Source organism: Rissa tridactyla, chromosome 6, assembly GCF_028500815.1.
Source record: "Rissa tridactyla isolate bRisTri1 chromosome 6, bRisTri1.patW.cur.20221130, whole genome shotgun sequence".
NCBI lineage: Eukaryota > Metazoa > Chordata > Aves > Charadriiformes > Laridae > Rissa > Rissa tridactyla.
In genome coordinates this window covers 41,890,070-41,903,305 of record NC_071471.1, presented here as the reverse complement: position 1 = coordinate 41,903,305, position 13,236 = coordinate 41,890,070, and the positions used below count along the sequence as shown (strand labels likewise).

General features: G+C 40.4%; 1 protein-coding gene across 1 annotated transcript in view; it reads left to right on the top strand.

The window, feature by feature from the left end:
- Positions 1 to 13,236, top strand: part of GRID1 (glutamate ionotropic receptor delta type subunit 1) — a 549,473-nt gene that overhangs the window by 520,697 nt on the left and 15,540 nt on the right. The window contains exons 13-16 of the mRNA XM_054207026.1: positions 724 to 919; positions 8,480 to 8,646; positions 10,001 to 10,241; positions 10,501 to 10,587. Of these exons, the coding sequence (XP_054063001.1) occupies positions 724 to 919; positions 8,480 to 8,646; positions 10,001 to 10,241; positions 10,501 to 10,587 (691 nt within the window). The remainder of the gene's footprint in view (positions 1 to 723; positions 920 to 8,479; positions 8,647 to 10,000; positions 10,242 to 10,500; positions 10,588 to 13,236) is intronic.

The window sequence follows — 13,236 nt, the reverse complement described above, 5'->3', positions numbered from 1 at the left end:
GCCTGGTTTTCGTTGATGCAGGCAGTGATTTACACCTTTGTCTGCAGAAAAGGCTGTAAAACAGGAGTGAATTACATTCTGTGCAATTTGAAAATAAATGGTGCGTTCACAGCCACTCACATTGAGGCCCATTTACACTTCTAGAGTGGTATGATGAGTAAATGAAAGGTAGGCCTGTGTGTGAATGAAAAATGCCTGTTTTACGAGAGGCTGTGAAAAGAGAGAGAGAGAGACTTAGTGGAAATTGGAAGCGAGACTTTTATTTGTTTGTTTAAAACAGTCGTATCGATTTGGAGTCAGATGGAGTATTGGTGTAACTGCAAACTAATTCCACTGAATTCTGCAAAGTATTTCTGGTGATGCTGATGGGGCTGGAAGTTCATATTTATAATCTGAGTTTTTCCTGTGCTTGAGTAAGTCTTTATTGCATGATATTCTTGTGCAAACTTGGCATTGTAATATTTAATATGAATGTTATCTGTCCAAAAAAAAAATCTTTACTGGGGCGAAAATTTGCTTGGGTATAGTTAAATTCATGTGATCTCAATACAATTAAATTACTCCTTGGTTTTCTTCTATGATGAAGAATGAGATACGCAAATGTTACTCAGTGAGGATAAGTGCTTTCTGACTAATGACAGACATACAAGTAAACCTTTTAATGAATGAAATCTTGGTAATGTACTGTGTAATACTAATATCTCAATATTGCTTGAATTTCAGAACATTTCAAGATCTGTCCAAACAAATGGATATATCTTACGGTACAGTCAGGGATTCAGCAGTGTATGAATACTTTAAAGCAAAAGGGACAAACCCTTTGGAGCAGGATAACACATTTGCTGAACTGTGGAGGACTATCAGCAAGAATAATGGGGCAGATAATTGTGTATCGAACCCTTCTGAAGGCATCAGGAAGGTAAGACTGAATCACAGGGGGTTTTATTTAATTTTTGTGCGGTGTCAATATTGTTTGCATGGAGTTAACAATGTTAAGTCACAGGAAAGCAATTACATAGTCATTAAAAAAACCCCACCCCTATCTAAAGTTCCTTTTAGTAACTTGATGACAGATAAGAATCATATTTTGAGGTCATTGTTTTGAATTTAACTGCCTTTGCGCTGCCTAAGTCTTCAGTATGTAAGTCCTTCTTTGGATCTGGCCATAAGGTTTCTAATTATTTTGGGAGCTCCGATAATATGGCTTTGAATGTCATTCATTATATTATCCAGGTGCTGACTCTTTTCCTTTGCTCATTTGAGGGAGTTTTTTTCCTGAGTTGATGGATTGAACTTATTGGAAACATGAGTAAGAATCAAGGAATTCACTGAACATACACTAATTTCTCTTAGAACAGAAATTTAATGCAAGATTTTCTTTGTTTATTCCAAACTTAAAGAAAACACATATACTCCTTCACATGTCACCATGCTTTCATGTAATTTTTTTACCATTCTTATGTCAGTGGATGCTCTTTAGCTGTGAGATTGTAAATACTCTTATTCTGTAAGCCTACTTCATGCTGCCATTTACGATAGCTAGATTTGCCTAAGCCAGAAATGTAACTGTAAATTGTCAGACTGTTTAGAATACCAATTACGTTGTCTGTATGGAGCTGGCAGCTTTGTCCTATCTATGTGATAATAACTTTTCATATTAAGTTTGATTTCAGTATTGTAGGGTGATTTTTATATAACTTGATCAGCTCATTCAATTAACATCAACAATAACCGAATTTACTTCAGTCCCCAAAGCTGACCAAGGCTGCTATTTGATTAGACACCTACATAAATTTGGCTTAATATTTAATAACATTGTCAACTGAAGTGTTGTGTTTATAGTTTAAATATCGCTCTTCCTAGCTCATTGAGCTCTTTGAATAAACAGACAAGTTTTCCGTGTCAAGTATTAGAGATAGAAATTCTGTTTTTCTAAAGGAGAATTGATGTCAACCAAGGAAATGGGACTTTCCATCCATAAACATGTACTGCTGCATGAGAGAGATGTAAATGTGCCTTAAAAATGTGTTTGATAGGAAATGGGAAATCTAAAGCTCCCTAGCATAAAAAGATCCCTAACACATTTTTCTGAATGAGGACTTGCCCAGCACAATGCAAAAAAAAAAAATATAAAAAAATCACTACTACCCTTTCTCCCCTCCTTCTCCTTTCCATTTTCTTCAGACAGCATCACAGTTCAGCTGCAGTTACACACAGAGCAATGCCACTTCAATGCAAAACAGGAGAGTGCTGCTTATTTGTGGTACAGGCAGGTATTTCAGATGTTTGTCTCTATTCAGTTTACGTCTCTCCATTTCCCAGAGATTTTCCTACTCCCTTTTACTGGCTAAAACCAAAAGGATAATAGTGGAAGAAAGTCCTGAAAGCTTTTGTGGCATTTGGTTGCCATGGCAGAGGTCTCTTTTCAGACACAGCACAGTCCCTGTAGCCACAGTGACCATCTCCCATTGTCAAGGCACAGCTTTTGCAACACTGGAAGAGCCGCGGAAAGGGCATTAATGCACTGCAAAGTCACGTAAGCGACAGAAGGGCGTTTCAGAGCTGGGGGCGCAAGTTGCTTTTGTCGTACTCCCAAGGCAATTGAAAGTGGTCATTGCAGATGGAAAACGTCCTCCTATTCACAAATGTGTCTGCATAGGGTAAGAAGAGGTTACCAGACAAATCACCAGTCCATACAAAGCGCTGCTTTGCCACTTGAGTTTTCTGGTACTCTAACAGATGAGGGTTGACTAACGCTGTCGTATGGAAAGCTACAGCCAGGATGCCCAAGAAGCATGCAGCGCGTAGCTCCTGCCCTCTCGTCCCAGGTGGACATTGGTATTGGAATCACACACATTTCTAAGCCTTTGTAAATCTAGCAAACTGTTTGCGTAATTCCCGGTGGCAATCAGTTCTTCTACATATTAGTTACCACAACATATGTAATAACCTGTGGCTTTTTGCCTTGTGGGCAGACATTTTTGTTTTGAACGAATGAAGTAGTCTGATCCCTGTGTATTCCCATATATATATATATATATATCTTTTGTATCGATATGTAGGAGAATTAAACTGTTACTGTATTTAAAAATTGTATTTGAAAAATACAAACTGTATTTTTTAAATGCCTTACTGTGGTGGAGACTGTTTGTTCCCCTCTGCAATCAATTTGATGCCAAAATTACTCTGAATCCTTCCTTTTTTCCTCTATGTCACTTTTGATGAAGTGATAAAAACCAAGCACAGTAAATAATGTGACTGTATCATTCATTTAGGCAATGGCACAGTTAAGAGTCTATTCCTTCCCTTTTTTGCTTCCTTCAAAAAGTTTCTCTCCATTAATGAACACTAAACATTAAATCAGAGCATTTCTCGTTGAACAGTCACCTCTGTTAATTTTTATTTTGAGAGCAAACGTAATTTAAAAGTTCAATGAATAGAATTTTTTTAGAACTATTTTTTCTAGTAATTTATTGTCCACAATGAATTTTTTATTGTGAATTGTGCTTGCTCATCCGTGTGTTTTCATGGTTCCTCATAAATTTCTCCATTCTTGACCCATCAGCCTTTGGAGTAAAAGAAAATGCTTCCTTAAAGCCTGAATATATTACATCCTTTAGTGGCTCCTTAATTATATTAATTTTTCAATCATTTCAACAGGATTAAATGGCATGTTTTCTCTTTATTAGAACTGTGTTGCTTCTCTTAAAGCACTTTTTTATAGATAATAAATGTTATCCAGGCATGTTTTCGAACTATTCCACTAATGCCAATGTAAAGGTCACTTTTTGATATTTCTGTAAGTACCAGACATATAATGGGATCAGCTGCAGTGACACTCCGTTCTGGCAGTAAATTAGTGATGAATGTTGCATTATTCTTGCACTTTTGTCTTTAGTATGGTAGCTTCTTCATAAGGTTCAGATAAATCACAGACATATCAGTTGTTAATCTGAAATTAATCTTTTTTCAAGTTGTTATTATTTCTTACCATGCTTTCTTTGCAAAAACATCGTTTTACCGTTAGTAAGCCAGGATCCTTGAACGATATTCTTCCATCTCCTTCCATGTTGAAGAGTGACACTATAAGGTTGCTTACTGCTTTTCTGAAGTGTTACTATTCTCTTTGTGGTCCTTCTTATATCTAGGAGGCAATCTTCCCTGGCCTTTTAATTTTTTATGATTGTGAAGAAGAAATATTTTTGATAGAAGTTTTCCCTAGGGCCGTCATTTTTTCTTAAATCATTTTTCTTAAACCTCTTCAACCAAAGATATATCTAGTGTCTTTGGTGTAAACCACCATAGTAGTTCCACCTGCATGGAATAAATGAGTGCTGCTTTGGCTGAATTTCTGTTAAAGAGGTTTTTTGAAAATTTAACTGAACCGTTTTTGTTTTGTTCTGTGATATGCCTGCATGCTGAGAGTCGCAATAAGGCCATAGCAAAGGAGCAAAATATGAAAGCCAATTAAAAGTCTAAAGTATAAATTCTAGCTTATTATTCTGTGTTTCATTTCAGTCATTCTTTATTCGAGCTCTTACCTATTCTCAGCTGGCATTTGCCACATTTCCTTTTACCATCTCAATCTATATATAATCTTTGCAATGATGTCTGATCACTAGAAGATTTTTATTCTATATTGGGCCCTAAAAACATAAAATGCAGGCTTTAGGTGGCTGAGCTGTGAATGCAAGAGCCTGAGGATATGGATCTGTGCTGTATTGTGATCAGGACTCGGTTGCGTGGGTAGGTACATCTGTGTCATATGCAACTAGGGAGCCTTGATGTGCTTCCTGCTCGTACACCCCATGGGTCAGCGCCAGGTGTTTCCTGTAGTTCTTAGTCTTCCTGCCTCCAGTACCACTCTGGCCTGGAAGCTGAGGGGTATGCACAGGTGCATGCACACATTCTTTCACGTGATGAAAATGAAATGTGTAAGCTACTTTTTAAAAGTTTTTGGTTTGATTTTTAGTTGAAAATAAGTGTCAATTTGATTTTATTTGGCTTTTACTGCTTGCCTAGTGAAGGTATATAGAAAGTAAACGTATCTCAAACACACGTGTGTGTCTGTAGTTGTGTGTTTTGTACATATGTTTTTCAAAGTTTGTAATTTTTTTTTTTAAACTGAACAAATGATACTGCTTAGCTGTCACAACAGACATGAAGGATGCTGAATTTAGACAGCAACTAAACATTTGGTCATAAAGAATCTTTCCATGCAATGAACACACTAATAGTATGAGGTCTTCAGAGAAGAACATTAGGCAAGCGGAATAAGTTTTGGAAGAGACAAGTCTTCCCTTAGGAAAAAGGGATCTTTGGAGATTCTGGTTTTGGCAGTCAAAGAGGAGAAACAGCCTTACATGCATTATTTCAGGGAGTTGAGAAGTATGCATAACTAAGAGTTTAAAACTCAGATTCCTGTTTATGCTAAAATGATCAGACTGTCGGAGATACAATGCTCTACAGATGTGGTACTGGATAGAATGATTTATGTCATAAAAAATATAAAATTGATATGAAGAGACCTGGTAGACTTACAGTTGTATGACATAACTTAGGATAGCAGCATTGCAAATGCAAGAGAAGTAGACCTTGTCAAAAGATCGTCTGTCTAACATTGAAAGTCAGTGTACAAAGCTCTTTTATAAAAGAATAACATACAGAAAACTTGGGCTTGAAAAGTAGAATCAATAATGTGATTTTGCTGTAGACATTGCCTTATAATTGAAATCGAATATTTGAGGAAGACTGGGTTCCTCACGTATTACTAAGAAAAAGATGAGGAATGTATGACATGTTGTCAGTGTTCTTCTTTTGTAAATTGTAAATTTGAAAAGATGATTTACAGAGCAATTCTGAAACAACTAAAACATACAGCTATTTAAAACAAACATACAACAAAAACCAACCAGAAAACTGCAAGACACGTTTTAGCATAGTGATTTAGGCCAGATCTTTTCTGGGTCTCCTCTTTCTGTACATCCATCAGGCAAGTTTTTGTTCTTTAATAACATAGATTTTGAATAAATTCTGTGTACAGTAACAAATGCTGTTGTGTTTGGTCCCATGAGTACGTATTTTTTAATGCGCTTGAACTTGGACAGTTTTCTATCATAGATAGCAAAAGCCTGTGTATTATTTACCGTAGAACACAACCTGCCTGGGATGTGCTAAAATAGGGCTTTTGATGGTCCTACCTTGCCAGGAACACCAGTGGGACTGGTGCCCGTTGCCAGTTGTCCCTAACCAGGTAGGAGGCCCATCAGCACCATCACTGATGTGAAAACATAAAATGTGAATCATTAAAGCCAATCACAGGAAGAGTGGAGGGCAGGGTGCAGAGATTTGCTGCTAACAATCCAGTGAGTTATGGGTACATGATCATTCCGAAAATACTTTTGAAAAGCACATTTTAGACTTCCAAGAAGGTAGGTTGCTGGCTGAATTGTAGGCTTAGATGCCTTGAGGAATCACTCCCTTGCCATCCTTAATGTTTTACGCATCCCTGTGTTGATAGGTTGTGAAGCCTTTTCTGGCTGTCACGTATAGTAAAGAGTGATTTGGTTTTTTTCTTTCCTCCTGTGTGCCACCATTGCCCATTTAGGTAGACAGCCAGGGATAGTATCACAATGCAGATGTGGCAGTCTTGCTCTGGTCTGGTTTCATATAGTGACATTTATGTGCGAGACATTTTTATGAACATGCTAGATTAATAAGTTATGTCACCTAAATCAGTGTATGATTTTAACAGTAGAGTTCTGTGGCTTGTATTTGAATAATTCCAGTAAGGTCCATACTCTAGTTTAGATTTTAATGATGTTTTGTACTAATATAATAATAGTTGTCTGAGGCTATATGTATTAATAACTCACCAGGGAGGTGGCAAAGGAAGAACTGGGGAAAACCCCATCATGGTGGCATACCCTTAACAAAAAATATTTTCCAAGTAGTCGGTACAAGCTCATTTAAATCTTAGCGAAGAGGAAGGATATCACATTTTTACTCTGGTTTAACTCAGAAGCAAATGAATTTGGGGATCTTTGATTGCCCTGATGCAGGTAAAAGGGAAGGGGAGGGGGAAAGAGGTGGATTGTGGCAAGTAGCTTACAGAAAATCCAAACGACATACCTTTAATCTTTGTTTGCCTAGATTCTACCCACTAGAGGATAACTCGCCTGTTTGATTTATTGTCATGTTTAAACAATTGTCAGGGACTTCAGAAAGCTATGGTTTATATCAAAGCACGGTGAAGTAAAATTAGCTTAATTGCTCAACTGAGGAATCCAATATAATAAAAGAACTAAGGGAGGCTTACAGGTGAATTCAAAACTGAGTTTACACAAAAATGGAAAATATGGGGAAGGATAAGCTAATTCCATGTCAGAGCTGCAGCTGTGTGCTGGGGGAGCTTGATGACTTATGATTCCCATAAAGAAATATATGCAGGACTTCAGCTCCCAGCCTTGCTTTGTTCTGACCTAAAGAAAGTCTGAAATCATCCAAAATTAAAAAAAAAAAAAAGGAAAAAAAGAAGCCTTGTAAGTGTACATTCATGACTACTCATTTATTTGCGTTAGATGTTCCAGCCCATCTGTTCCATTGTGCTCTGTAAGTTCACTAGAGACTTAAAAACATACTACTTAAATATATTAGGAAACCAATGATTACTTTAACCAAACAAAATGATGACTTTTTTTCTTTACTGAATCCCTATCCAGAGATGTTTCTTACATCTTATGTTAAGTAAGATGATTTACATTCATCATATGCACTGCGTGCAGGCATTGGTTTGAATCCCAGTTAATGCTGACATTTAAGGATATCTGCGTGGGTGTGTGATAAAATAAAACAATATTTGTCCCAAAAACTGAGAAAATAGGAGATGCTGGTGACTCTTCTTACCTGTGAAAAAAAAGAGGAACTCTTTACACTCAGAGCCTGCCTTTTGTTACAGGACTAACATAGCTCTCAGAAGGGACTTTATTTATTTGCAGGTTTATATGAGGAAAGCTGTAAAGTTACCGTTTTGTTAACTGTGATGACTTGGAAGCACTACTTAGTGCTCATACCGTACCTGTCTAGTTCCATGAATGTGTGGAACCGGTCACACTCCTGCTAACTCATGTCTCCTACAAAACATACATCAAATTTCATCAACTAAGGCAATAGCTTTCATTTATAGATAATTACCTGCTATGTGAGCCTTGCCTACACTTACGGTTGGCTGTATTATCCTATGTATTCCTATTAAAAATGGAAGACATTTTAGCAAGGTTTGAAGTAGATGAGGTCCTGCTGGGAGAGGAGTGTGTTAGAAAAGTATTAAGATGTTGGAGGCCTACAGATAAACTGTGACCTGATGAAATACTACTGTGGAGTAATGACAAGCTGAGGGTTTGTTTGCTTGCTTGGGTTTTGCCCTACCTCGAAATGTAGTTTAGTTTAGATTTTTGTTGTGTTCATGGTGTATTTGCAGGCAAAGAAAGGAAACTATGCTTTCCTGTGGGATGTGACGGTGGTGGAATATGCTGCGCTGACGGATGATGAATGCTCTGTGACAGTCATTGGAAACAGCATCAGCAGCAAAGGATACGGGATAGCACTCCAGCATGGGAGCCCCTACAGAGATCTTTTCTCTCAGAGGTAAACTGAAACAAAGCTCATTTTATAGGATTCCTCTCCACAATCAGCAAGGCATCGCATATGTGGTTTGCATTAATTTTGGCCATTACTGAATAAATGACAGTGAGTAAGTGACAGCAGAGAGGTTATGAGTTCCAGCTTCAGCAAAGCTGCTACTTCTGCTTGGTGTGCAGCTGCTTAGGGAGGAGGGGACTGGAGTTGTGTGTGGCTGCGCACCTCCAGGCAGCACTGCCTCTGGCAGAAGAAGGGCTGATGTCCTCAGAGCCATGGGTGAGCTAAGGGAGACGCTGAAGAGTGATCTTTGATTCATGCTGTGTTTTGCAGGCTATGAAACAATGTGTTGCTCCCTACAGTAAGCAAGGAATAACTCCTACAGGATAAACCAGGGATGGAGAAACAGGTTGAAGCCTCACAACGGTACAGGAAAACAAGAAGTGCTGAGCGTTGCGTGGGGTTGCCAAGACTATGAGACTATAAAACTAGGCCATTTAGTGATCTCTGAGCTATCAGCTAGGAATACCTTTTTCATGGGAATGCGTACCCTGAAATGAAGACATGCAGTTGCGCAGGCATGTGTGGCCTTAGCAGAAGGCGAGCGGGTGCTCTGCTCTAGGCAGGGAGCTGAAGCATTGTTTCCTCGTCTCGCTCCTTCTTTATAAAAAGGGGTAAAACTTCAGCTGCATAACCAGAGACAAAGCTGCCTCAAGAGAAAAGATTGTTAGTAAACAGCTAAAACAGTTATCAAACCAAATCCAAAATGAATCATTCACAGAGAGAAGGGACACTTCACAAGAGGCAAAACAATGATTAATTAGCAACCGTTAACACAGTAATTCAGGCGTGAAGTAACAGCATTGAAGTAAAACCCTTTTGAATAAACTACATTTGCTGAAGTAAATGAGTTGGTCGCTGCTTCAACAGATTTGTATGAAGTGGTGCACAAATAGTAGCATGTTTAGTCTCGCATGATTTTGAAATTGTTGTGGGAGAGCAGCAGTGGAGTGGGTTGAGCATTTTGCCTGTGGGACCAGCTGTTGCAGCTGAATGTAGCCAGACCAGCCATGACTAACTGGAGTATAGTGATTTCCCTTGGAAACGCTTCTTGCATTGCAGTGTAATTTTTGACAGTCTCTTCTTTTTCTGAAGTCACGCAGTGGAATTTACCTGCTGCTGTGAGTAGGAAGAAATCCTGGTATAACTGAGTTATAGATGAAGAATGATACATGGTGGTGGTGATGGGATGGAGTTTTCAGTTGTGGGACAGGAAATTTAAGAGTTATGTGACATGCAGAAAAGACCAAAAAACTGAAAAAGTATCATTGCAAATAACACCTGTGTTTTGAAATTTCTGCAGGATCTTAGAGTTGCAAGAAAGCGGAGATTTGGATGTTCTTAAGCAGAAATGGTGGCCACGGATGGGACGTTGTGACCTGAATAGCCACACCAATGCACAGACAGATGGGAAGGCACTCAAGCTTCACAGTTTTGCAGGCGTTTTCTGCATTTTAGCAATAGGCCTTCTTCTTGCGTGCTTGGTGGCAGCATTGGAGTTGTGGTGGAACAGCAACCGTTGTCATCAAGAAACACCGAAAGAGGTCCATAACTTTTATTCTTATCACAATTAAAAGTAGAAAACACAAAAGAAAGAGGGAGCGAGTGGAAGTTGTGGGATTTTAGGTGCTCTCATACAATAAATTTGATTTATTTTGATTTGCCATACTAAGCTTTGCATATAACTTTTTGGGTGGTTGTTTCTAAACAAATTAAAAAAAACAAACCATGTCTTTTGTGCACATGGAAGGTGCCAAACTGACAGCCCTGGAGACTAAAGTCCTCTATTTATTTATAGAGCAGATACAGCACGGGCAGCAGCAGTGCAAACTTCCCCACATTGCCCCACCAATGTGCCTCAACCCTGACCTGGAGAGACCACCTTTAGGGGTAAGAGAGTAGTTCAGAAACATGCCCTCGGCCTCTCTGCTGTGAGTGACGGGGAGGCCAGTCACGGGCACCCAGTTGTGCCATGCGTGGTAATGTTTTCTCTGATCTGAGACCCCCATCCATCGGCTGCGAGAACCATGTCCATCCTGCACAGGCTGTGCAGCTGCCAGCCAGCTGTGTAGCTGTTTTCCTTCATGGCTGACCTAGGCTGAGTTTGACAAGGTACACGAGCAATTAAAAATAAACCAGCTAGTTAATAATTGAGTAAGCTGTATTGCCATGACAGTGTTTAAATGCTTCCTTTCTTTTGAAACCAGTTCTGTTTATAAAAATAGGAGCCTCTGAGTAAACCGACCTTCATATGACATATTTTACCTTGGAAAACATATCTGAGAATTTCTTGGGTTTGAAGTTTTCGTGTGCAGCAGCGAGTAATAGTTAGCAACGCTATGATAGAATAATTAGTCCATACTCAGATCTGTCTTGCATGAAGCCTGTGTTTGTTTACATAGATTAAATGTTTAACAAACTAACCTCTTGTAATTTTGGAGACACTGAGGCATTTGTAGGTGTTTTCATCTTGGAACAGATGTTTTTTACAAGCAAATAATAGCAGTGAGCTGCATTACAGCTGGAAAATAGTACATAGCCCATCAATTCCAATCTATGTTTCTCAGGTTGCCAGGAGTACTACACTAATTGACATACCTATTACCTGTAAGCAATTCTGGCAAAGGGGATCTGAAGATATATGTTGCAGTCTGTAATGCTGTGAAATATTTATCAGTAAGATTCCACTCTTCTGAGCTCCTGCTTCTCGCATTTGAATTCATCCATCAAGTGTTCGGTGATAAGCATCTGTACCGTGTTTGTGGGACAAAGCTGCAAAGTCACTTGCCTGTGGCTCCGCAACGTTTAATAGCGAAAGGGACATTTTGGTGAAAGGAAGCATGTCTCCGCTTTGCACAATGCAGCACTCCAAAAGCAGGCACAGGGAGAGCACGAGTAGGTACTCTTGGTTATAAAGAAGCTCTCACATGAACAGAAGTGCGTATTTAATTGTTCTTTGGTTAAATACTGTAGCATTTTGCCCCTGCTGCCTTGTAGAAGTCACTCCTGCTGTCAGGTAACCCCAAAGGCCCCCCCGCCCGTTAGCGTTGCTAAGGGCTAAACCCTAGACGGTTCACTGCTCACTGCGAAAGCCTGGCAGGGCAAGGGGCCAGGACGTTGTTTGAAGTGTCCTCATGCTGCGTGTGCACGCATCCTGCCGTGCTCCGCAGCGTGTTCCCCTCTCTACCCTCAGGGACTCGTCCTTGTGCATCTTTGTAGAGCGAAATGAGGATATGCCCCAAAGGCAGTTTCATATTGGGGTAAAGTGAAATAATTCACTCTTTTATTGCAAGGAGTTTTAAATACTCAGTTTCCATCTTCCTGACTTTAAATATTTTATTTTTGCCCACCTCCTTTATTTCTTTTCTTATATCTGTGAGATGGATTATTACAGATCCCTGCCTACCCCATCCCATCCCTCTGCACCTCCTCCCCTTTCCCTCCCGTGCATTCTCAATTAGAGTGGCCCTGCACATCCTCTTTTGCAGTTTCTGTGACAAACGGTAGAATACTTTTAAGCTTCCGTTTTTTTGAGGTACACTAAAGTTACCCATACGGTAAAGCCATACTTGGGAAGATCCACCTGTGTGTGGGGCTGGGTCTGCTCTTAGCACGCAGCCAGTCTGGGTTTTGGGAAGCAAAATAAACTGAGGCACAGGAACAGGCTCAGAAAGGGTCAGTGGTGTGGGTGCTGCGGAGAGAGAGGGAACAGTCAGTGGGAGCCCTGGCACAAGTAGGTGTTAAGGTTGAATGAGAAAGTGCGTGTTCCCGAGGAGAAGGCACGGGGATGAGGGCTCACAGGCCGAGCCGGACAGGAGGAAAGTGTAAGAGGGGCACGTGGGGCAGGTGGGATGCAACATCATGAGGGGTCCCTGAGCAGCACAGCTGGGTGCAATGACAGGTAGGCGGCTAGTAGCACCTCTGGATCGGGTCAGAGCAGACGGAGGGAGGGGTGGCTGCTGCCCAGTGCCATGGGCTGGCAGGGTCTTCAGGGATCCTCGGCTGGACCATGGCACAGCCATGTTGTTGGTACAATCTAAGCTTCATTTCCACCCAGAGCCCCTGCAGATCGGGTTGTATAACACATTAACCATACCCTGAGCTCCCAGCGCATACCCAAGGCTGGTGGTGTCCCCGGCTGGGGGTCTCAGCCCCACAGCCACAGCAGCTTTGGCCCCTCTCCCGGGCCTCTGGGACCCCTGTAAAGCAGAAATGGGTACGTGACCAGCTCGCCCACAGCTAATGGCCACCTGCCCCAGGAGATGGCACTCTGATCACAGTGGCCACAACATCCACTCAGATAAATTAGCAAACAAATGTAGCAGGTATTTCTTGGTAGATTTAGTGGGCAGTGCTATTTTATTTATGTACTACTAGTGAGGAGGGATTGAAGTGGGATTGCCGATGGCTCCAGTAATTAAGATAGGAAACCAAGTTTCAGAAGAGATGGTGTAGATTGGTTGAAGATTTTCAATGTATTTAGGAGACTCAAGTTTCAAAACGTTGGAAAGGACAACATCCAGGGGTGAGGGGCACATT